This window comes from Lissotriton vulgaris, chromosome 2_1 (genome assembly GCF_964263255.1).
Source record: "Lissotriton vulgaris chromosome 2_1, aLisVul1.2, whole genome shotgun sequence".
Classification (NCBI taxonomy): Eukaryota; Metazoa; Chordata; class Amphibia; order Caudata; family Salamandridae; genus Lissotriton; species Lissotriton vulgaris.
Window position 1 is genome coordinate 535389889 of NC_141687.1, and position 26229 is coordinate 535416117.

Below are 26229 nucleotides of genomic sequence, written 5' to 3' on the forward strand. Positions count from 1 at the left end.
TACTTACCTCTGGTCGGCCGTATGCCTTAGTTTACTACCCCCACCCTGCTCCTCCCCAGCCCCGCCCGCAGCATTCCCACCATGATCCGCTACTGCTGCTTGATGAGTATTATAGAGACACTGCCAAGAGAAAGTCTTGCATTCAATAACTTGTATCCATGGAGGGTGCAGGGCCAGAATGTCGTAGTCAGAACATAATCTGACATAAATATCTTTTGCTAAAATATCTCTCAATTGAAGTTAGTAAGAGAAATTCTTAATTCAATAGACGGATATTTAGGACAATCTACTTATGTCAGACTATATTTCTGACTTTGATCTTATGGCACAACCTCCATGGTGGTAGATAACATGTGGAGGTGTGCACACTCTATATTTCTTCCTCTTCCTCTTGGTCACTCTCTCAACCTCCTTTTTGCTTTGTGGGGGTGTGTTCATGTCCGGGCTATCACACATCTCTTGTAGCGCTTAATTTGAGCAGGTGGTTTCCGGTGCTAAGCACCGATACCTAAATGTCATCACCGGCACCTATGATATGTTATGTTATGTTATGTTCTGTTAAATTTGACTTGTAGAGCGCACGTACGCCCGTAGGCTTCATGGCGCTATAGGAAGTTTTCAGAAACACAACACAACAACAGGAGGACAGCTTGGAACATCTAAGGATAGGCTTCCCTAAAGAGCCAGGTCTTAAAGGCTTGTCTAAAGGCCAGAATATCCTCGTGTGACCTTAAAGAAGCTGGCAGGGAGTTCCAGAGGGAGGCAGCAAGAAAGTGAAAGGAGCTGCCGCCCTGACGTTGTTTCCTAACAACAGGCACCGTGAGCAGGCTTTTGTGACTGGTAATGATAATCTGCCGCATGGTAGCACTGGTGGTCTAATTTGGAGATGAGCACAAACACAGTGGTTTATTAATCCAATATACATTAAAAATGACTACATCTGCCACCAAAGCCGTTCTTCTAACACTGGGGGCTTGAAATATTCTGAATTGGCTCTCTGTAGGGGTGTGATGATTACTAGTTGTGTTTGTACTGTCATTGGCAACACTCGCAAGGGGCAATGGGTGCTGCAAGCTGCAGTGGCCTCCTGGCGAGGTGCCTGGCTCTTATCGTAGTAAAGGGAGGGGGCAGCATTTTTCAATTCTCGCCTAGGGTGGCAAAACACCTAGAAACGGCCCTGGATGCTGCTCAGCTAACCAGGCGAGTGTAGGCTTTAAAAGCGGCCCAGCGGCCCTCTGTTTATATTCTGTGATATGTGCCCCGGGGGAGAACTCTAGCCTAGGCCCTCTCGACAGGAACACCATAGATTTGTTAAGTAATGTGTGGATTGCTGAGCCATAGGCGATAGACCTGTCGCCACTTCCAAGGCTAGTGCAATAAAACACAGCACTGGCAAAACAGTAGGGGTGAGCAAAAATTGGGATTTTGGGCTGGGTGTAATTTTGTGAGAATCACGGATTATGGAAAACAATCTTTAGGGCGTTAAAACGTTCTGGAAGGTATAGTTAAAGGGCAGGTGCTTGTGTTCTTGTCCAGCTTCTAACGTCAAGCGCTGAACGATGCGAGCATGCGCCATAGGAGGCACCCACGTGTAATGACGGTGCCACCCGGCCCGTCCACACACGAAGGCACTCACACACACCCCGATGGCGGGCTCGCCCGAGGGTATAAATAAAAGGGGCGCGAGACCACACGCTGTCTTCGGCCCAGAATAGTGAATCGCGTCAGTGTCTGTTATTACAGTAGCTGTAGGCCCGAATCAGTGGCAAAGGCCTCCCCTTGCCCCTAGGTGACTTCCGTCTCCACATCACGTTCACACTTCTTGAAGACATGTTCTACTCAAAGTCAAGTCTATCTCAAGCGAAAATAAATGATTATGTGGAATATGCAAACCCCAGTAATCGAGGCTTACACAAAATCACGCTTGCATGATAAAAAAATAGCAAATTAAAATTCACATTCATTTTACACAGGAACAATACTGGTCACATATACACCAGAATAAACTCAGAAGTGAGCATGGTTATAAAATAATTGAGTTACACATCAAAATTTGACTTGTAAGTAGCACAACCCGTCCCTTGAAACTGAAAACTCATCCACATTACAGATTGTGCAAGAGCGCCCAAGCATAACTTATGGACACATTTGGGAGGCAATACTAGGAAACCATGAAAAAGCTTTAGATGACCAGGCACGTCCAACCATGTACCTCATGGACCTTAACTGCTGGCTGTGGTGAGTGTGAGGGAATCAACAGATACCTTGAGAACAAAAACCATACCAGCCCACACCCTAGGGAAAAATGTTAGGAAATAACTCATCAGCCATATCCCTATAACCAATATTTATATGCAGAAACCCAACAATACCACCTCACTCATCTTGATGAAAAAATATATCATACTCTAGGCTTGTCACTTAACTCAAAGTGTTGGAAGGGTGGGAGTCATGAAAATGTTGGCTGAAAACTATAGGGTCTCCGGGGCTGCAACAGGAGAAAAAGACAGGGATACCAAAGATACAAGGTTTTCCTCCTTGAGTCACTTCAACAAAGGAGGACTCAAAAGAGCATTCCTCTGCGTCTGCCTAACTCCCGGCTTGTGAACTGCTTAGCCTTAGAGATTACCCATAAACTAGAAGTGCAGTGTATTGTTACCTACGGCAGCATAGGCACCCGGGATTGGTTTGGTAGTGGTTTCATCAATTCTTGACACACCACAATTCTGCGGTTGTTCTAAGAATCTTGGCAAGAAGACGGGAGAAGCAAGGGTGTACAGTAGAGAATAGTGCAAAACACTAAAGAATGCATTGTCAAGCTTGTTTGGTTAAATCAACACAATAAAAGAGTTTGCGTTACAACTGGTGTAGTGCCTTACATAATTAAGAATGATACAATTTCATCCAAAAAACCATTTAGCCAACAACAAAATACACTGTTAATTTACTGTTGTTCAAAGCCAATGCTGAACTGTGAAGTAATGTTTTAAGCATCTTTCTAGCATGCCCTGAGCCACATTTCTAAGGCCAATGGAGACCCAATGCTGACAAAATAAAAATTCTAAATATTATCACACTGTGGTTCTTTTTTTGTTTTTGTTTTCTTACTTAGCGGGTTAGAGTGAGGCATTTTTTATGTTATTTCCAGATTCTAATAAGATTTTACAAAACGAATTAAAAAAAAGAATAGTATGTTTAATCAAATAGTTAAAAACAGTGTCATGAAAACTCCTGTTAATCTATCTATAATTAAATAATACTGGCTTCTCATACCTTAGGTAAGTTAAGTTTTCACGCATTGACTGACTTTTATTAATGGCCTTTTACAACTGCATATCAACTACATCCCACTACAAACGCAACATCCCAACTCCATTCTCCATGAACTTTCCTAGCGGTCCACCGTCACTCGATCTCAGTGTGACTGCCAATGCCTCCCTATCTTAAAGAAATGCAAGTATCTCTACATGTCATAAGGCATGTACTGTATGTGCCTGTTTCACTGTTCCACAGCAATCGCCATCATTTCTTCTCACCTCAACCCACCTGCAGTATTGTTGTAATGTAATGTCTTGGTACATACAGTGCTTCAGCTACCGGAGCCGCCAGCTCTCGATAAATATAAATTGCGCCAAACAAGTGATTACATGTAAAACACAAGGCAATTTCTGATTAAAAACCTTTGATTATGAAATAATTATTACTCCATCACCCATTCTTCCTTGTCACGGGTCTTACGTCCCTTCTGTTCGGTATGTAACTTGATGACATAAAGAGGTAACGTTTGATATTGTACCCCCATCCAGTAGGCTGTGTTATCAACAGTGCTTAATTTATGCTGGTGGTTTCCAGTGCGCAGCACCAGCAGTTCATTCTTAACACTAGCACTAGTGACAGTCCACCACATGGAGGCACTGTCTGCCTAATTTTGAGATAAGCTCAACAATAATGTATAATAATTAGGGCTTCCGGTATTATGGTATTTATATTTTTGTCATTTCCGTCTGTATTTATCATTGTTTATTTTTTGGTTATTTTTACCTGCATTTATCCCTATTTATTTTAGGTTTTGTGAAGCTGAATTGTGTATATTTCTACATTTATTTAACCAGTTAATATACACTTGTGCATCACTGAAACTTGGCAAGCATTCAAGCATGACTGTATATTTATTGGTTAAATAAATGTGGAAATATACCAATTTCAGCTTTATCTTTTTCACAAAACCCATAATAAATATGGATAAATACAGATTAAGTTGACAAAAAATAAATATGGATAAATACAGACGGAAATGTCTAAAAAATAAATACCATAACAACGGGAGCCCTAATAATAATACACAACACGTTAGAAATGACAATTCAGAGTATTCCAAGCCATTCTTATAGTTTTGTGTGGCTGGAAAAGCCTGAATTGTCACTTCTGGAGGAGTGTGATGGTGAGTAGTTGCGTTGGTACTGCTATTGGCAGCACTGGCAGGGGCTGACGGTGGTCCAAGCTGCAGTGCCCTCCTAAGATTACTTTTTTTTAATACAAATTAAGCACCAGTTATCAATAAAGAATATGATTATGAATATGGATACCTTTGGTAGGCAGGTGTTCCCGGAGGAGGAGCCTCTTCACATAGTAAAGACGAGAAGGTGGCCATTGAAGTGATGATACGCCTTTGATAAAGCCTCAAAAGCTAATCAAGGCAATCATCTGCAAATTGAGGCGCTACCTCTTCACCAGTGTTGAGTTCCTGTTCTTTAAACAGGAGGAGCGGTAAGAACCAAGGGATCATGTCTCACACGCGCCACAGCCAGCAGGTGATGAAATGTGAACATGGACCTCAAATTGAAAGAGTATTGATTTTCTTAAGTGAAGAGAGGACATGACATTCATACGGATGAGTGCCCACAGGCAGGAGGTCATTGGTGTGCTGGGTGAACTCAACATGAGAAGAAGCTAAGATGCTAAAAGCATCACACCTCTGTTGCCTCTGTTCTCCAGGGTGGCTGATGGGTCGGCCACATGCCTCAGAGTATTTTGCTTGCATGAACCATCGTTTTGCCTGGACCAAAGGGTTGCTGATAAAAATATCTAAACAAATAAAGGTTTTCATGGAACCCGTTTTTTGGCGCAGCTGTGCAAAACTAACATGTTTTATCAAAATGAATGGAGAAGTTAATAAAGAAAACTGTCTTAAATATGAGTTCATAGAAGAAATACAGCTAAAACGAAATGTTAAATATAAAATATATATAGAGAAAAAGAGGTGGCAACAGCTGTATTTTTATTTAAGAAAACATTTCCTGGGCAACCTTAGGTCTAAACAATATATAAGACTATAATTCTACCATGATAGAAAAACTCAGTGTACATGATATATGCATAGTTAAGATTACATTTTTTCACCGAGGGTGACAGCAAAAATGGAGAGTCCGATAGGGACTTGTCTCGGCACCTGCTTTTCAGAACTGTTGGCAGAACCTGGCCCACTTGAAGCCCTGCAGTTTTTAAATATAGCGCAGTCTCAACTCAACGGACGAGCGCTTTACATGGGCAACAGTTAAATTACACAGGTATTGTTTATAGGCAAATCTAAGTGATTTGTCCAGAATCATAGAATGTTGAGCCGATGCCGAGACTTGCACCTGGTTTCCCAGTTTCACAGTCGGCAGCTCTGGCCACGATGCGTCATCCTGGGTAAAGGGGGGGAGGGAGGGAGGGAGGCTGACAGAAGCCACACGAAAGCGTGGCTCGTTATGGGCTCGAGGTTCCAAAAGGACCTCCTACCTCTATGACCGAATAATCATGGTCTTGCTTGTCAAAGTGGGTCATCGTAAGGAGTGCTAGAAAAGAAGGACTCCAGCAGCTCACGGAGCTGCTGTTTTTAATGAAGCAGCTGCAGGTTCCGGGCCCAGCTCAGTTTACAGTGCCGGGTGCTGCGTGCCAACACGAGACAACACTTCTGGGAGCTGTTCTAGGTCAAAGGAACACATCTGGATCCTAACATCTGATGTCATCCTCAGACAGAAGACCATCGATGAAAATTAAAGCATCTTTGTAAAGCTGTATTAAGAAGAAATAAGAGTTGGAAGCTGTTTTTTTTGTGACTAACAAGCCCTGTTCGTAAAAGGTGTAGGCCTATGCAGGAAAACTAGCTGGCTACAAGAGAATCTAATTCTAAACTGATATTAGCACCTAAAACAACTATTTATTTATACACGAAGGAAATCCTGTTAACAACCTTAGAATAACCAAAGACTGAAAAATATATACAAGGTTCTAAACTCATGCCTCGCAGGTTACATTCAGCTCTTTCAAGGGGGGTGGGGGGGGCAGAATTCACTGAGCTACAGGTTAGCGAAGAAACCATAAGACACTGCAACAGTTGCACTAAACGACTGAGCTATCTCACACAGACTATGAATCAATGACCTACACATTACAATGCACGCTCTGAATCAAGTACATTACTCTCTGTGCTACTTACTTATGCTTCAAACTTTTGGTCAGAGAATACACACATATCTCTCCAGTAAAGGGTATTTACCTCCTGTTAACTGGCATTTTACCTTAAAACTTGCTGGACACACCTAGTTCTCTACTAACACCAGTGTCTATAATCAGGGCCGGCTTTAGCGCTGATGGAGCCCTGTGTGACAGTCACTTTTGGCGCCCTCCCCCCCCCCCCATACCAGGACCACATACCAGGACCACCTCTTCGGATTCTCTCGCTACCCCCTGCTAAAGTGCCCCTTATCTCTCACATCATAAGACATTGCTAAACACAGCGACCCCTGAGGTCACAGTGCCCCCCCTCTACAGGTCAGCACCGAGTGCATCCGCTCCAGTCGCACTGCCCTAAAGCCGGCCCTGTTTACAATGGAGATGTTCTGCTGTGGCGCGGTATCAGTAAATAAAAAGAAAAGAGATGTAGAAAAGAGTCTCTACTTGGCTCTCTTATTCAATCTCGTAGGGTTCACAGTTGACGTGTGCGAAATCTGTGTAATTTGCTTTCGTGTTATTAACGAAATTTCAGCAAAATTATGTGAAATTACCCATGTTTAAGCAAAATGCAAACCAGTCATCTCAAGCTATAATTTAGCACAAAATGAATTTTTGTGTTAATTGCAAGGTGCAACACAACAAAAGCACCCTGAACAACAGCCACTGACATTCTGTATTTCCAGGCGTTTATGGTAAACATTTATCATGAATGGCACATTTCACACTAAAACTTGACAGCAAATGCCACCCAATTATGCAAAAAGGGATAATTTCGAGAATTTTGTGCAACAAGCATAATATGAAATACCCCAAATGGTGTAAATCTTGCTGGTGTAATTTAAATTTCACCAAGGCCTATTCACCCCCACCTCCCTGGCAGAATCAGGAAGTGGCTAAAAATAAGAAAAAACAACCAAAATCCTGGGGACATTCTTCGGGGCAGTACTTCGCTGACCTGGGGAAGGGAAGGAGAAGGACCACCAGCGAGACGACCAAGATCAACAGCAGGACTAGCACACACAGGGGCCCCGGAGACCCAGGACAAAAAACGAACATATGGACAGGAGGTGTATGGACCATTAGGGTCAGGACCAGGCCGAGCACTAGGACAACCAAAAACAATAAGAGCAAAAGAACAAAGATAAGGAGGACGAGAACTACCAGGAACAGAAGAACTAGGGAGAAGGCACAAGGATTAGGGAGACTAGGTGGACCAAGTAGACATGTCGGAAGCTTTTGCAGGGCCAAGGGCAAAAGTTTTGCATGGCTGTTATTGGCTTTCAATCAAAGTTGCAGCTTGTAACTGAGGGGAAAGGGAAATGCGTTATTTGGTACCACCTAGTGTTCCTGCAGCATTAGATGGATCAGAAAGGAGCAGGGCAGGCCTGCTTTTCATTAGGTAAATAATAAACACATGTGTGTGGCCCACAGTAAGGGCAGGTCTGTGGGCCCCCAGCTGCCCTCCCTGAACAGCTCCAGTAGTAAGAGGACCGGCAGCAGCAGGGCCACCTTGGCCAGAACCCAGTGGACCAGCACCAAGGCAACTGACATCAAGAGGATTGAGGCTACGAGGGCAGATAAAGCAGTTGGAACAGGGTGAGGCTTGGGAAGAGCAGGAACAGGACCAAGAACATTGATAACAGGACCATGCCCTGGCGGAGGACCACAACCATGAGGATCAAGAACAGAAATACCAGAGGGATGAACAGGACCAGGATACAGGGAATCAGGAGCTGGATGATCAGGAACAGAATGACAAGGAGGACCCGGTGACCTAAGACCATGATAACAAGATTGAGGAAGACTATTTCTAGGTTTGTCCTGGACCAGAGGACAAGGACCTAGAGAAGAGCAAAGGCCATAAAAACTAGGATTGAGAAGAGGAGGATTCGGACCAGGATGACTAGGACAATCAGGAGCAGGGGAATACGGCCACTTCAGAACCAATAAAAGCAGGAACAGGAGGGTAGGGCCACTGAATAGGACCGGCAGACAAAGGCTTAGGTGGAGTACCCGAAGAAGGACCAGGAGGCAGACTAGGAGGATGGAGAGGACAACAACAATGAAGAGGGGGATGAGAGCCAGAGGGACCAGGACTCGTAGGATCAGGAAGAACAGGAGCAATAGGATGGAGATTGGGATTAGGGGGAACAAGACCAGGACCTAGAGGAGGAGAAGGAGTATGAAGAGGGCCGGGAAGACCAGGAAAAGGACGACCAGGAAAAGGTCAGGAGATGGGCCATCAGCACCAGTTACAAAGCACAAGAGGTAGGGGGAAATCAGGACTAAAGGGAAGAGGAGGAGGACAGCATGAGGAGGAAGAGAATGACCAGGAGGAGGAAGAGCACTGAGAGGAGGAGTATATTGAGAATGAGAATGAGCATGAGGGGGAAAAGACCAAAAGGAGGAGGATGAAGAAGAGGAGGAGGGTGTCCTGGGGAGAAATGAGGCCCAGATGAAGGGGATCTGGGGAACGGAACGAGGAATCCAATGTGATTTTAGGCCACATGCATAAGGACATATGCTTGACTACAGCCGTCCCACCTCTTATAAGCTATTCTGAGTTATTATTCTTATTCCACAGACCCTTTGGAGCTCACCTTTTACAACACTCTTAAATCACTGCTTAACATCCTCAGGTATCTTAAATGCAGCTGTTTTTTCACCAACGAAGTAAACCAGAGCAGCATACTACATTTTTCCTTGTTGACAATTTCTTTGAGGGCAGAGTTTGCCAAAAATAACGAGTAGCCTGACAGTCATTGGCCCGATTCTCAGGACGCTGCCTCGTATGACTCCACCCCAATGGCTCAATCTATTTTCTGTTGCACCCAAATTTATGGGATCCCGGAGTAAACTCTATTTCCAGCACTGTCCATAATGTTATTGGCAAATCCTATTGATTAATTCTGTTTCCCAAAATTAAGCATTCAAACACAAAGGAGCACATTAAAGAGCATGCTGACACGAAAAGATGTAGCCGAGTTACCAGCATTAAAATCTAAGAAACGAAGCACTGCGTAATAAAGGGAAAATTATTTATTAAAAAATGAACTTCTTGACTCCAGGTTGATTTGACAACAGTGACAGGAAATGGAAAAGTATTCACATGAAATGTCTCTTCCCCAAACTTCCCAAAAAACTCAAGGGGTAAATGAAACGATGGTTGAGCGCATGTGTGACGTACACCAGCCGTCTTTTCCAGTATCTACCAAGATATGAGCAAATAAGGACTGTCTGGAGTACAGCCGAGAATAGATTAATTCAGCAAAAGTTTGTGAACTTCATTTGCACCTGAGTCTTTTATGGGTGCTGCAGATAGGGGTGTCACGTGGAGTGCAAGCCCGTGCACCCCTGCCTGCACTGCCACTATTATGCACCACAGCTTTCTTGTTACAAACCAGAAAAATTGTATAAAGACAGTAGTGCAGGATTTGGGTGATAATGTAGGACAACTGTGTCCTCATATGCGAGTGCAGTCCATTGACATATCAACAACCTCAATCTGGGTATGGGGTGCAGGAAACCAGCGCCTTGCCTAAAACGCATGGTTCTTCCAAAGGCCTAAAAAGCAAACCCAAAACAGATTGTTTATTTCTGATCACCAATGGCATCACAGCACTAATCAGATGTGCAGCTTCCTCACTTGAAGAAAGAAAGCATGAAACTGGTCTGTGGCGTCGAATGAAGCGTTAAAACTCATCAACGACACGTCCGCTTACAGGAAACTCTTATCAGAGACCTAGAACTGAATCACTTCTATAGTGCAGTGACTGACTTCTGCACTGAGCAGAGCCCAGGACCCAAAGCATCTACAAGGGGCAAAACCAGAGCATCGAAAGGACATAACCAATGCGCCTCAGCCCCTCTGGGGCAAGTGAACCCACCTATTCAAGAAGCCCCATCAAGGTCACCACCCCCGCAGCCCTGCAGACCAACAGCGCAGTCCAGATCCCCACAGTCGTGAATATCGAAGGGGGTTTGAGGAGTTGTAAATGGGGGTGAGACAAGCATTCTATTTGGGTGGACTGGAGCTGCTGGGAGTATCTCTATGACCCCCTCACCATAGCTAGGAGGATCCCAGCATTTCGCTTTGGATCTTTGATGACGTGGGAGATCTGCGCTCCAATCTCTTCTTAGAGCAGACGAAAACCCAGGAAGAAGTAAATTAACAAGTGTGTCCTGGGCTGCTTCCGGCTCAGATTTAGCATTTTCTCATGGGACAATAATTAAAAATATCAGTACAGCCTTTGCATTCTTCCCTGCAGAACGTACCAAGATGCACGATTCACTTACACAGCGGAAGTGTGCTGGAGAAAATGGACGAGGCTGTATCCATCGCACTGTGCACTTACACATTCAAAAACAAGGCTCATGAACAGCACGAAAAGCAAACTTGACTTTTACACCGTCAGAAACTAAGCATGGCTTCCACCTACAGAAAAGCAGTGATTGCAATCTATCAAAAACAACATCACTTTTCATAAAAAGCCGATGAAACTTACAACAACATCTCGTGTGCATTAGTTTCACTTTCTACTGAGGCTGTACTCCCTTTGCTACGTACTTATGCTAAGCATATTTGCACATTTGTCTAGCAGGCCTGCATTCTGTACGGTGCAACGGTTTAAGCTGCCTTCCCCAAACATGGAGCACCTTATATAATGCTGTTTCTATTTACAGTTTACTGTCTCGAGTTGCTTGTGATCTCATAAAGCCTTCTTCCATCATAATTCTAACAATATAATTCTAAAACCCTGCATGAACTTTTGACCTTGCTTTCCTCCTAATAATCCCTCTCCTTTCTTTCTTCAGAGAGACTGACCTTCCCTTTACTCCCCATCCTCAGCATGCCTCTTATTTCTGGGTATTGGCTTCTCTCGGTCTCATGGCTGTCTGCCTTCATCTCTCTGATTGTAATTCTGCAAATGGCTCAAACCTCATTTCACAGACCACAACCTCTTCTTCAAATCCCTGTATCTGCTAACTAACAATAACTAATCTCAATCTGCCCATCTATTTATTCTCACCAACCATCAACCCCGAACCACATAGCCACCGTTAATAACCTAACTTGTATGAATTTTAATCTACCACAAGGAAACTGCAGTAGATGCATGGAGTATTTTTGTTTTCTTTCTTGACTAATCCTTATAACCAACAACATCACTGGATTAACCACTAACCTTGGATTCCGGAGTAGCCTTCTTCTCGCCATAAAGTGCTTCAACGCCTCCTCAGAGGCAGTAAGCGCTATATAAAAGCAATTACAGCAGAGCACATCCTTATCACTGTAAACAGCTCATGAATTTCACTTTTTGCAACCGCCTCGAGAAAACTGCGTGCGAGACCAGGAAAACGTGCGTGATGCACTGCATAACATTTACACTGCCCACAGGCCGAGAACACTGTCTGCAGCAGAGCATAGCATTGACGCGAGTGGTACACTGCATAAAGAATCAAAGTGAAGTCTATTTTCATAATCCACTGTACCTTGTGGCGTGCACTAGACTCGTGCACTCTGCATAGTGCACAAGCGGAGTTTACTCAGAGCAACGCAGCAGTGTGTTGCATTGTAGTATAGCCTAAGGAATTATTAACAAGTATAGTAGCGCACTGTGCCTATTACATAGTGGCCCAGTGTGCAGCCTCAATCTAATTATAGGTACTTTAGTGACAAGAAAGTTCAGGATACCAGCGGTTTACGTAGATAGCAAAATACACCTTCAGCGTGCAGTGCTCCAAGAAAGGCGCTGCCACGCATGGCCGGCCTGGAAACAACAACCAAACCTGGCAAAAACGTTCAACCCAGACCCACACTGCGGAAGGTCGGGATGAAAGCAGGGCCACTGAGGCATCGACATGAGTGCACCTGACAGAAGCCCCCTCACCTTCACGCACAGGAATAATGAAAGAGTGGCAACGCTGACAGGGGGATTTATTTCAAAAGGCAGCACAGCTGGATCATTGTAAAATATGGGAAAACAGAAACATCTCAGCGGACATGGCAGAATCGGCACCTTCAGCACGGCTGTTGCATTCCCAAGACACTTTAAAGTGGTTACTTTATCACATACCAGTGACCTGTGAGACTAAAGCGAGCCCAGCTTCGACACACTGGCAGAGCTCAGCCCAGCCACGATATGTATTCACAGTTTTGAGACAGCATGTCTATTAATTCATATTCTCTAATGTAAAGTTACATGTGAAAGCTGAACAGCATAAGAACATCACCCAAAGACACTAATGTCACCCGGCAGAGGTCAGAAGCATTTCCAAGGGCACTGTGAGCGAGCAATGGCCTGCATAGCGCTTCATTTGAGCCCTACATCCTGCCACGGCCCTCAGATGTGTTAGAGGTGTGCACGGGACCCACTGAGAAGCTTGCATCAGCATCCCTACCGTGAGATAGTGGCCGAGGCACACACTGTCTCAAAGCAGCCACCCCTCAAATGTTGATATCGTCTCTGAAAACGTCCTCGTATGAGATGATAAGCAATTTCATCAGGCAGCATTTATTTGTAATAGTTTAATAACAACACCTTTCAAGCCGGCCCCAGTCCCATAAGAGCAATACTGGCATATGTTGTGAAACATACTGTTAGAAGTTATTCCCCATTTTAAACATTGTGCAGTAGAGAGTACCAGGCGCAGTGACAGCAACTACTAAGGGTATGCCCCGACCCCCAAATATTGCTGTCTTTTACTACCCAATATAAGGACGGGGAGTCTTAAGTGCCTGCATTAGCCCCTGCCTGACCCCCTGCTGAACAGCGCTCCAGGAGTTCCCTTACCTTAATGATGCTGCTCCTCCGGGGCGTGGCCCTGGCTGCCTCCAGCAGGCTGGCCTCATGTTCTGCGGACAGAGCCACCCCGCTTCTGCGGTCCCGGCGTCTGCCTCCGAGGGGTGGCTCCTCAGGGCATAGCTCACATCCAGCGGCCTCCGCTGCACCCTCAGCCATCTCACCGGGTCAGGAGGGGAGTGAAGGAGTCAACAAGAGGGGGGAGGTCAAACGAAACCCACAGACGTTCACAGGTGAAGATGCAGGACTCAAGTGGGAGACTGGGTACAAGCCCAGGGGGCCTTAAGAAGGTACCAGGTCAGGTGGCAGGAGCCCACCAGAGAGAGGAGTATAAGGGTGTCCGAAAAGAAGCCTAGGAAAAGTGGCCGGGGCTCTCTCAGAGAAGGGAGCATAAGGGTGCCCAAATAGAGCACGAAGTAAGGTGTCAGTAGTAGACTAGGAAGTGAGGGGAGCCCAAAGTGTACCAAGTGACCAAATCCATCAGAAAGGACACAAGAGTTGAGATACAAAATAAGAGAGAGAAAGTGAACTCGGTGCTGGAAGAAGACTGTCAGGGGCTGGGGGGCGAGGTCTAGAACAGTGCGATGAGGAGGAAATCGTAGATATGGGGTGGACCCTGAAAAGGAACACCAGGGGAGCAAGGCCTAACAAGGGATTGAGTAACAGGAAAGTCCCAGAAGAGGCAAATGGATAGCAGAGCAAAGGGGTCCGAAATGTCAAACTGGATGAAATATAACAAGGAACCACCAAATGGATGGAGCGAGGGCTGCAGTTACAGAGAGAAGAGGAAAGGTAGGGAGACAAAGGAGGGACGCGAGCCACCGGCTAACCCCTAAGGGCTTTTGTTCTCGGGGGAAAGACCCATGAGGATAAATGTCTCCACAAAGATTGGGAGTAACAGGTCCAGGATCCAGCGCCCCGCAGCCTCGGCGCTACACTGTCACCAGGGCGCCCCCGAGAGCGCAACGGTGCAGCTGTCTCGGTGCGGTCACAGAGAGAGCATTGTGACTGCCACTGCGCGAGGACATACGCAGAGCGTGACGATTCTCCAGGGCACTGCGCGAGCCTTCTGAGAGCAGCGCGATCCTTCTAGGGGGCTGCGCGAGCCGGCGGATGGGAGGCTCAGCCCAGCACGAGCGCGGCTGCACGGCTGGTGCTCCAGCAGCAGCAGCTCTGGTCCCTTCCACGGGATCCAGCTGCAGGGAGCGGATAGCGCTCAGGGCTCCCCGGAGGGAAGTCACGCCCTTCCTGACCACCGCGCCTCCCGATTGGCTCCTGCCACCTTCTGATTGGTTGGCGGGCTGAGCCCGCTTCACTGCCCAGCCCCTTTTCTGGCAAGCCATATAAAGGGGAGGAGAAAGCACTCTGACAGAGAAGGGGAGCCGTCGTGCGGCGTGATTAAGGCGAGCCTGTCCCAAAGTAACAGGACAAGAAAAAGTAAAGGAGTAAACATGTTCATGATTAAGTTTCTACGATCCACGGGAATCGATTTTTCACAAAGTTGCAATAACGATGTGTCCAATTCCAAATGCATCATTGTGTCTGTACAGCAAATTCAGCGGGATAAAAAGGGTGCATACTTCAACAGATAACAGTTTAAAATGGCAAAAGGGCAACGCTGTGGTACCTTCAACACGTTTAACCGGTGCAGCACTGAAGCTGGAATAGCACAGTACCTGTGTAACAAGGTACATTTATGGAATCAAATGTAACTGTATGAACAAATGTCCTCTATTTTTAAACCTGTACTTACCATGTTGTAATACAATTCACACATGGAATGCAATTGTGGTTATGGAGCACTCCTAGCGTTCTGCGTGAGGCAGTTGCTGGCCACCTTGTTATGTTATGTTATGTTAGTAGGTTTTCAAGCGCACAGTCGCCCCAGCAAAGGGGCGTCCCGGCGCTGCCAAATCTGAATAACACACTGCCCAAAAAGGTCGTCACAGCTGTAGCCCGTCCCAGGGCCAGGGGCGCAACTAGGTCTTAACTTCGGGGGTGGCTAACATAGCAAATAAGGGGCGTGGCTTAAGTTAATCAAGGGGGCGGAGCTAAAATGGCAGACAAGCAGGATCAGGTAATGCTCAGGCCAAGCTTAGAAAAAGAAGTGGCGATTCTGCATTACAAAACTGCACCTTGGTATTCATCATACACCGCATGGAGACGCTTTACACAGAGGCTCAAAGCAAAGAAAACACTCTTCCAACCACACACGCATAAGGTGTAACCTGCTACTCACATGGACAAGTGCTTCAGCATCGCCCATAGGGGTAGTAAGTGCTCTACAAATACAATATAATACGCCCTGCATTGTCTCTCTCTCTTGGAACACAATGACTATGTGAGGACTGTGCCTGCCCTCTGCATTAACGTATCTCAACTATTGATGAAAAGTGTCAGAATTGGTAGGACTGATCTGTCCCGTCGAAGGAGAATTCCAAACAGGCTACGGCTGAAGGATGCACTGGATGACAGTATAGATTGGGTTCACAAAGATGGAAACACTCATGGCACAGCTTTGGGAGAGCACTGGTTATGGGAGCAGACCCAGGAAGGGAGGAACAGAGATAGAATAGGAGCCGCAGTCCCCTGAGTATTCTCACCTGCGACAGCAGTTGGTGAGTTACCTTCACTCCACGATGCTCTATCACATGTTTGTGTCACTACAGTTTTATTTTGTTCCGTATGGGGTTGGCTCTGTGGACCTGAATCTGGAGCTTGCAGCTACTTCACTTCTTTCCATGGAGGATGACAGTGTCTTCCACCTCAGTAAAGTATCCTGCCTTTCTTCTCTTAGGTTCTCTGGCTGGATTCAGGCAGTTGGGAGACTGGTCACACTCTTGTTCTGAATGTTAGCAGTAAAATTCTCTGTGCTAATGTGGAGATCTTTTGGTTCACATTTCTTACCTTGTATTTGATCATATTTTCTCTAACCTACTCCAGACTTTCCCTCAGATAGATGGACCATGGCAACGCATTGATTGGCGCGTCCTTGTGGTGATCTTTTGGGGAGTCTCCCTTTTCTCTCTCCCTTATCCCTTTTTCCTCCCAAGGGTCAGTGACAGACCTCACCTCAACCGCTGTTGATATTCACCATCATAGGAGACTGAGTGAATTTGACAGCAATTATGCAGTCTCGTCCATACTGAATCTCGATCCTAACACCATGCCCATGATGTCCCAGGTGCCAAGATGCTCATGTACCATTTCTCTTAAAACAACTGTTGACATGTGAGGCCCCTGTGCCCAAAACAACATGCGCCACCTATCTTCAAGCATAGTTCTCCGTCTGGGGCCAATGTTTCCCCCACAGCAGCTGCTGCCTTGCCTTGTTAAAACAACTGAATACAAATTAAACACACCAAAAGTGCTTAGGTGAAATCCCTGCATTCAGGCAAGGATATCACCTCGGTGGCAGCCCGTCTCAAACAAAACAAGAGGTGTGGGGCAGGGAGGGTTGTTGAAACCTTTCAGAGGCGGGCTGGCAGGGCTTGGTTCTGGGCCTCTCCGAAAGGGTAATTAAAATCACATTCTCGGATGCTAAAGCATCCGATGCTACACACAGCCTAAAAAGAAATTTAACTGGGGAAGAAAGGTTTCCATGCTTTAATTATTTTAATGCGTGTCAGTAAAGTGTCATGCGGTCATGATATCTTAGCCTGGCAGACATGTACAGTCATCTGTAGCTGTGTACCTTCATTTTGTACTGCCGTCCCCTGGCCATTCCACCAACAGCTTCACTATTCCCATTCAGCAGAAGACGTACATTCTTTTTATAGTGCAGCTTTGAGAACACCCACTTTTTCACAACTGCTGAAGAACGCGGATTGTCTACAAACAGCTGAAGTTCTGCAGATAAAAGAGTACGCTTCATGTATTCCCTTCTTTGAACCTCAGCAATTTACACAACGTTCAAGCAGGTTTCAGGCCTCCTGTTTCCGTGCGCGAGTAGCTTTTCCAGTTAAGGTTTTTCTGTAAATTCAGGCACGTATAGAAGTGTTCATCCCGTTACAAATTTAGGACTACAAGAACCAAAATGCAGAGAAAACGTTAACTGGACATTTCTAGCGCAAGGAATGGGGAAACGTGAGAATACTGCATAATTTCCTTATTCACGTAATGCCTATTGCCTATTTACTACGACACAGCTTTCAGGACATTCACGATTCTGGGTAGTCAATTTTTTTTTCTTTCCACTGTCACGTTAAAACCTTAACACCTCCCAGCAAATAAAGTCTTGCTTCACGCCATCAGGCTGGGTTCACAATGCACCAGAGAATACCGAATCCCAGCCAATCACACTGTAAACAATCAGCAGAGGTGTGTGGGTGGAGGCGACCACAGGAGGCAGGTGGGGGGGGGCTAATTCTACCAGCCGTAACCAGAGTGGATGTAAGAAGGGCTAAAAACATAACAAAAGCCTCATTTACATTTAAATGGTCTTTTACAGACCTGTGAAGTACTCGGGCGCGGCTGCAATTAAAACGTCGCCAGCCGCGAAGCTGTGTCAGCCCAGGCTGACACACACGACGGGGGGGGCTGAAGCCCGGTGAGCCCAATGGGTGTTGCGCGCCTGCCCAGGGCTATACTGAAGGAAAAAGGAAGGTTTTCATGGCTTTTCGAAAAGCAAGCAGGTCCTCCATCCCAAGAATATGTACCGGCAGAGAATTCCACAGCTTGGCTGCCAGATACCGGAATGAGCGCCCTCCTACTCGGCAAAGTTTGAACCGCGGGACAATCACCATGTGCTGTCCCAGCGAACGCAGCTGTCGGTGGGGCACAAACGGAGTCAGGAGATTGCCCAGCAACGCTGGGCTGCCTGATTTTAAAATCTTAAAAGATAGGCAAAGAGCTTTAAACTGGATCCGAGTATCAATCGGAAGCCAGTGCAGCCTTTGAATGATGGCCCCAACCGAACACCAGCGGGGGAGTCCCACCAGAGTTCTGGCTGCCGAGTTTTGTACTCGTTGTAGTCGCCGTATCTCTGCTTTATTAGCCCCCAAAAGCAGAAAACTAGCATAGTCTAGGCAAGAAAGTATGGTAGACTGCAAAATAAGCTGTTGTACTGCTGGGTCAAAAAATTTCAAGAGAGGATTGAGACCCCTTAACAAGCCAATACAGTGGCAGCGACTCTCTTTGTGTCTGGAAACTAAGCGTGGAATCCATCCAGACCCTAGATTCTTTACCAGTGCCTTAGGCATTGGCATAATACCAAGGGACGCCGGCCACCAGTGTTCATTCTAAAGGGCGGTGTTCTTTCCCACCAGCAAGACCTCCGTTTTACTCGCATTTAGCTGTAAACAATTTTTTGCCATCCATTGAGCCACTGCTGTCATCCCGTCTCTGAATCTGATGGCCGATATTGATGGTCCCTCAGCTAAGGTGATAACAATCTGGGTGTCATCAGCATAGAACACCATCGTAAGGTCCCATTTTTTTTCAACAGCAGCCAATGGCTGTACATAGAGATTAAACAGAGACAGGTTCAATGCTGAGCCCTGTGGGACCCCCTGACTAATGGAATGGGATTGAGAGTGGAACAGAGGGGCAGACACACGGGAAGACCTTTCAGTCAGGAATGACCTGAACCACTCTAAGGCAGTTCCGGTGACCCCTGCTGCCTCTAGACGATGAAGAAGAATATCATGTGACACCGTATCAAATGCAGCGCTGAGATCCAACAAAATCATCGCGGCACTTTGACCGGCATCCAGGATCGTCCAGAGATGTTCCGTGGTGGCTAGCAGGGCCGATTCCGTGCTATGGCCCGGCCGAAAATTGTTCTGTGGCGGGTCCAGAATGTTATGGGAGCTCAGAAATTGGGATAGGAAGTTATTGGCATGGGCTTCTGCGATCTTGGCCACCCAAGGAAGAAGAGAGATTGGTCTAAAATTCTCGGGTTTTGAGGGGTCTAACGTGGGTTTCTTGATAATAGGAGACAGCCAAGCCTGTTTCCAGGCCACAGGAACGGTTGCCATGGAAAAGGAAAGATTGAGTATTTGACACAGCGACTGCTGAAGGAGCGACAGTGACTCAATGAATTGGGCTGGCCTCATAGGGTCCGAGGGAGAGCCAGATTTGATTCTACCACATAGTCTGGATAACTCCTCCTCAGAGATCTCCGGAATAGCTGATAGAATAGAGCAGGACTTATCCCTAACAAATGAAAAGGTGGAGTCAGGTGACACATGTGGAAAAGAGAGATAGATCTTTTGTACTTTTTCCACAAAAAAAGTCACAAGCTCCTCACAATGTTGTACGGACACTATGCTGGGTAGAGCCGCTTTATTACTCTTAAGCTCTTTAACGATTTTAAATATGCATTTCGAGGATTAGAGTTTAGCTTTATTTCCTTAGCATAGAAAGCAGCGCATGCAGCACAAATAGCTTTGTAATAGAGCTTGACTTTAGACAAATAGATTGTTTTGTCCCCTCCTTTGTATTCCCTTCTCCAAACACGTTCCACTTTCTTGCACTCTTTCCTAAGGGTTCTCAAGGACTCATTGTACCATGGATTCGCATTGGAAGTACGCCCTTTGGTCCATTTTGCAGGAATAAAGGTATCCAGACCCCTTAAGATCCAATCGCAAAACGCAGTATAAGCCACCTCAGGGTTAGTTATGTCTCCTAAGGGGTTGGCCACAAGGAAGGCATGGAGGTCTTCTAGTTTAAGTTTATGCCATGGGCGTCTAAGGACCGGGTTCTCAATATCAGACCTAAAAGGTTCCATGATAAATAACCTTATTTCTGTCAGGAAATGATCAGTCCAGCCCATGGGCTTGGGCGTTGCTATGCTCATAGCTGGGATGTTGGAAAAAAACGGATCAACAATATGTCCGGCTATGTGCGTGGCGTCAGATATTAGTTGCTCCAGCTGTAGAGCGACCAGATCGGCGGTTAAGTTGCAGATGGCGCTATCTCTGAGTCTGATCAAAGTGGAGATTAAGATCACCCAAGATCATAAAGTTGGCAGATCCTACAACAAGTGCACTAACCATCTCTAGTAATGCCTCTATGAACTTGGTCGCAGGCCCTGGGGGCGATAGATAAACAGGCCAGAAAAGGTAAAGTGTGCGCTAATAGCTATCCAAACAAGCATTGGAAATGCAATAGGTCTCGCATTAGAAAAGTTGGAGCTATTGGTCTTGTAAATGACAAATGTTTTATTTATTTGTTGCTTTTTAAAATAGCTAAATTGATAGCTTTGTCATTTACAATGCCAATAGTTATAACTTTTGCGGATGTGACACCTATAGCATTTGGAATGCAACATGTTTTGTATTTACGTGACTTAGATGGCAGTTCTGGTCGTTAGGCCACATCTCTAGAGAGCAGGAGAGTGCAGCAGGGGAGAGAAGCACAGCAATGCAATAGGTCTCGCATTAGGAAAGTTTGAGCTATTGGTATTGTAAAGGACACTTTTTTATTTATGTGCTTGTTTTGAAAATAGCGAAATTAATAGCTTTGTTATTTACAATGCCAATAGTTTTATCTTTCGCAAATGTGACACCTATTGTAACACAATATGTGTTGTAGCACTGAGTGGTGTGAGGGTGAGTGGTGTGAGGGTGAGTGGTGTGAGGGTGAGTGGTGTGAGGGTGAGGGGTGTGAGGGTGAGGGGTGTGAGGGGTGTGAGGGTGAGGGGTGTGAGGGTGAGGGGTGAGGGTGTGTGAGGGTGAGGGGGGTGAGGGTAAGGGGGGTGAGGGTGAGGGGGGTGAGGGTGAGGGGTGTGAGGGTGAGGGGTGTGAGGGTGAGGGGTGTGAGGGTGAGGGGTGTGAGGGGGTGAGGGTGAGGGGGGTGAGGGTGAGGGGGGTGAGGGTGAGGGGGTGAGGGTGAGGGTGAGGGGAGGGAGGGTGAGGGAGGGTGAGGGGGTGAGGGAGGGTGAGGGTGAGTGGGTGTGAGGGTGAGTGAGAGGGTGTGTGAGAGGGTGAGTGAGGGGGTGTGTGAGGGGGTGTGTGAGAGGGTGAGGAGAGGGTGAGTGAGGGGGTGAGTGAGGGGGTGTGTGAGGGGTTGTGTGAGGGGGTGTGTGAGAGGGTGAGGGTGTGTGAGGGTGAATGAGGGGGGGTGAGGGGGGGTGAGGGTGGGGGGTGAGGGGGTGAGGGGGTGAGGGGGTGAGGGTGAGGGGGTGAGGGTGAGGGGGTGAGGGTTAGGGGGTGAGGGTTAGGGGGTGAGGGTTAGGGGGTGTGAGGGTTAGGGGGTATGAGGGTTAGGGGGTGTGAGGGTTAGGGGGTGTGAGGGTTAGGGGGTGTGAGGGTGAGGGGATGAGGGTAAGGGTGTGTGAGGGTGAAGGGGGGTGATGGTGTGAGGGTGTGTGAGGGTGAGGATGAGTGAGGGTGTTAGGGTGAGGGTGGGTGAGGGTGTGAGGGTTGTCGAGGGTGGGTGAGGGCTGGTGAGGGCTGGTGAGGGTGGGTGAGGGCGTGAGGGTGGGTGAGGGCGTGAGGGCGGGTGAGGGTGTGAGGGTGGGTGAGGGTGTGAGGGTGGGTGAGGGTTTGTGAGGGTGAGAGGATGTGAGGGTGTGTGATGGTGAGGAAGTGTGAGGGTGACTGAGGGCGTGTGAGGGTGAGGGGGTGAGGCTAAGAGTGGGTGAGTGGGTGTGTGAGGGGGTGTGAAGGTGTGTGAGGGTGAGTGAGGGGATGTGAGGAGGGTGAGGGGGGTGAGGGTGTGAGGGTGACGGGGTGTGTCAGGGTGAGGGGGTGAGGGTAAGGGTGTGGGTGTGTGAGGGTGAGGGGTCTGAGGGTGAGGGGTGTGAGGGTGAGTGAGGGTGAGAGGGTTGTGAGGGGGGTTGAGGGTGTGAGTGTGAAATTCCACAGACTGGTAGAGACACAGAAACGAACACTTCGTCATAGGGGCACGCACATCCACGAACTCACATACAGGTATCAATTGCACACAGATGTAAACACAAACACACTAAAATCAGAGACCTGCACACAAAAGAAGGTACATGGCCCGCTCGTCGGACTAGACAAACATATGTAAACTCACATATTAGTAAACGAGCACACACAAACACACTCCGTGCACCAATAGTCACACACATGAATGCAACACTGTAAATATGTCTCCTATACCGGAATTAACCTATTTCTTGCACCTCTTAATTGATCTTTACCTTTTTATTGATTAGCCTGATTGTATTTGTTACTTGATAGTGTGTAATTCTCCTAATGCATCGTACTTGGTTCTATTGTAATGCGCTCCTTTGCTTTGGGTAAAGTCCGCGCTATATAAAACTGCATTAAAAAAGGAAATTAAAGAAAAAAACACAGGGAGTTAAAACGCACACAAATGCACGCGACCATGCTAACGGCCACTTTCAATCAAATACAGACCTCAGAGACCAATAGAAAGTCGTGGGAGCACAGTCACACACATCTCAGTAAGAGAAGACCCTCACAAGAGACACGACCAGGCACGGACAAAAACTCGGGCACAAACACATGCACTCACTCAATATTTTTCTGCACACGCACACAGGAGCAGATACACCGCACACAGATAAAGTAATGCAAACACTTCTGCTGTTTACTGTGTGTATGTAACGCGTTCTGATACTTACGGGTCAAGATAGCGCTATATAAAAAGTTTAAAATAAAAAAAAACGCGTACGCAACCGGCACACGAACAGATACACAGGTACAAACACACCTATCTATACACACCGAATTTCAGACAAACTCAGACACGCATACACATCCTGCATTTTATTAATCTAAATAGACATCCATATACACACGTGCTCTTTCACACAGAGGCACACACATGCTTTTTACACCTACTTTCCCACAGACGTTCACGCACATGATTACCAAACATAGGCCTTTTCTCCAAAGGACACATTTCGTATTATTTAAACTGAGATAATTTCCGGCCATTTAGGCAAAGGTTTGGGTCACACGAGAACGAGTGAGATAATGAGATTGTCGTGAGAGACTCCAACGAGGTCCGGGAGTCTCATGGCAGCAGTAGACTCGCAAGCTCCACCCTTCTTTCTGCCCCCGCGGGCATTTTTCAAGCCAGCCCATAGGGGCCAGTGCAGGCCCACACCTGGGCAGAAGGAGAGCGTCTGTGGAGTAGGCAGACTTATTGGAGTTGAATTATTCTCAAATAATGTTTCTGGTGTATTCAAATTTGCTGCTTGTGAAGCGTTGAAATTCTGGTGGGATGGGGCTTGTAATGTTCTCATGTATCAGTTCTGTTCCTGGAAGCGCTCTGACACCTTCGGGTAAAGTCTGCGCTATATAAAAACCGCATATATAAATAAAGTTTACCGAAATTTATCAGGACGGACTTTGAAAGAAACAAGTTAAACAACTTTTAAAAGGAGACACGGCCTCCGGCCGTGAAACTGAAAGTACGGCCGGCCGGCCGTGAATAATTAGGGGGTGTGAAATGCGCTGGGAGGGCTGCCTTTGATGTGCTAATGCGAGGCAGGCAGGCAGGCGGCTGGTGGCATTGTGCACGCGCTTTTTAGGGCTTGCGCTTGCGCAATCACCTAAAAAGCACATGCACTTCATGCATCGCCAGTGGAATCGCCAGTGGTGGTTAACCACTGGATAAGCCACATTAGAGCTTCGCCAGCTATGCGCATGTGCGCACAGCAGGCGAGCCCTAAAAAGGGCGTATTCACATTCCCTAATATTTTTTAATGAAAAAACAGGGATACTGCGATTTATAAATTATCGCGATGCCCCCGCCCCTAGAGTCCCTGTTTATAGTACTAATCGAATATCCTAAAGGGAGGGTGAGATTAAGTACAGCTGTCATATCATCTTTAAGCCATGTTTCACAAACAAAAAGAATGTCCGGGGACTCTTCAGAAATGAAATCATGAATTTCCATATGGTGCTTGACGAGTGACCTCACGTTCAATTGGAAAATTTTAAGATGAACTTGATGAGCTCTTTCCACCGCTGCTCGCACGAGGCCAGGCGCAGGTGTATTGAAATCTCTAGTTACGCATTTCAGTTTAGTTTCCCCCATAAGAGATGTAAGCTTACCGCATTTCCCAGCACCTGGATTCAGTGCTAAGAGGGTCTCTCTATCATAGCATATCATGGCAGAGAGGATCATTCCGGATTTGCCCAGGGGTTTTGGCGAGAGGCGACGTCCAGGCACGGACGGGCGCGGTCGGATGCTGGTGGCCTTTTATGAGGACAGGAAGAGGGCGGGAGTCTCCCAACAACTAGACCGCAACCCAGAAAGTCCCACCAAAATGGCATCTTACCCCCGAGTCAATCCCACGGCAGTGCCTAATCGGCTGCGAGGGAATCAAGGGTGGAAATGCAGTGAGTAAGCACAGAGAGTACTGCAAATAACAATATTAAAATACACAGTTTAAAATTCTATGTCAAGCCTAGCTTTCCCGGCTGCGCCTCAGGAAAGTGATTCAGATCTAGTGTGCGTGCGCAGCTTCTAGCGCGATTTAAATATCCGAGAGGGCGGGAGTCTCCCAATAACTAGGCTGCAACCCAGAAAGTCCCACCAAAATGGCGTCTTACCCCCGAGTCAATCCCACGGCAGCGCCTAATCGGCTGCGAGGGAATCAAGGGTGGAAATGCGGTAAGCACCAAGAGTAGTGCAAATAACAATATTAAAATACACAGTTTAAAATTCTATGTCAAGCCTAGCTTTCCCGGCTGCGCCTCAGGAAAGTGATTCAGATCCTGTTCCTGGTCCTGGGCTCGTTTCTGAATTTATTTATTAAACAACCTACTTCATCGATTGAAAACTTATGGTGTGTTATTCCCCACACCACATTTTGACAACAAGCAATAATCTTTGTCAAGAGGGAGCCCACAGACAAAAGTGGTCGAATCCAGCCTTCTGTGTCATTGAGTTGGTGGAAGACCAGATTGAGTTGGTGGAGGACCAGATGTCAGTAGGTGGGGTTGCTTAGTCTAGCCTTATTTTTGACTCACCCTGACGCTGTTGCACCATCTGGGACCTTGCCGCACCACTTGACCAGTGCTCTTCCTTGCTGCTGCCCGGTTGCTGTTTCCCCCCGCCGCCAGCACCAGAGAACACCAGGCGCAGCTGCAGAGAGGGGGAAACAGAGCACTACAATCCCCAGGAGCCCTCAGCTCGTCCACGCCCATAATGCGCCCGGAGGCGCTTAAAAAGAAGCGCTATCTTCGGCTGAGCGGGTTGCTTAGTCTAGCCTTATTTTTGACTCCCCTGACGCTGTTGCACCATCTGGGACCTTGCCGCACCACTTGACCAGGGCTCTTCCTTGCTGCTGCCCGGTTGCCGTTTCCCTCCGCCCCCAGCGCCACAGAACATCAGGCGCAGCCGCAAGAGGGGGAACGGCCGCGTGGTAAAGGTATGCGTTGTGACGGTACACGTTGTACCGTCATACATCCCGCCCGGAGGCGCTTAAAAAGACACGCTATCTCCCGCCTCGCGGGACGCGCATGGGACTAGCCGGGCTAAGCCCGGGCAAAGGGCGGGCCGTCTGTGGCCGCCCGGGGCTGGAGGAGGCTGGGCTGGGCCACCTCCCTTGGCCTCACATTTCTTTATTGCTATCATATATACTGTGAACCTAAGGTATTTCATACTCTTGATCTTGTGATTGTAGTTGTCATCTGAAACATGGGTAAAAATACTCCTATGCACACCCATTCTAGCACCAGACAAAAAACAACCACTACCACCCCCCTCCCAAGTTTGACTGCGATAGATAGGATGTTACAGAAAACTATAGGGGTACTTGTAACAGCAATCGAGAGCACTGAGAGATGTCTTTCGCTTCCCCCAGGTATGTGTTTACCCTTACTACCTGCAAACACATCTATAACATTGGCAAATTCCTCTGATTCTATGCTCATAGACTCTTACGCAGAGTTTCCAAGGACAGAGAGCAATTGTATTATCCCGCTACTACAAAATCCACCTTTTGAACCTTCCCCTCCGGCTAGCAGACTCTCAC

At 47.0% G+C, this 26229-nt stretch overlaps 1 protein-coding gene across 1 annotated transcript in view; it reads right to left on the minus strand.

Annotated features, from left to right (window-relative positions):
* Positions 1 to 13593, minus strand: part of PLCL1 (phospholipase C like 1 (inactive)) — a 1110208-nt gene extending 1096615 nt beyond the window's left edge. The window contains exon 1 of the mRNA XM_086955482.1: positions 13293 to 13593. Within this exon, the coding sequence (XP_086811608.1) occupies positions 13293 to 13460 (168 nt within the window). The 5' untranslated portion in view covers positions 13461 to 13593. The remainder of the gene's footprint in view (positions 1 to 13292) is intronic.
* Positions 13594 to 26229: the final 12636 nt, after the last annotated feature.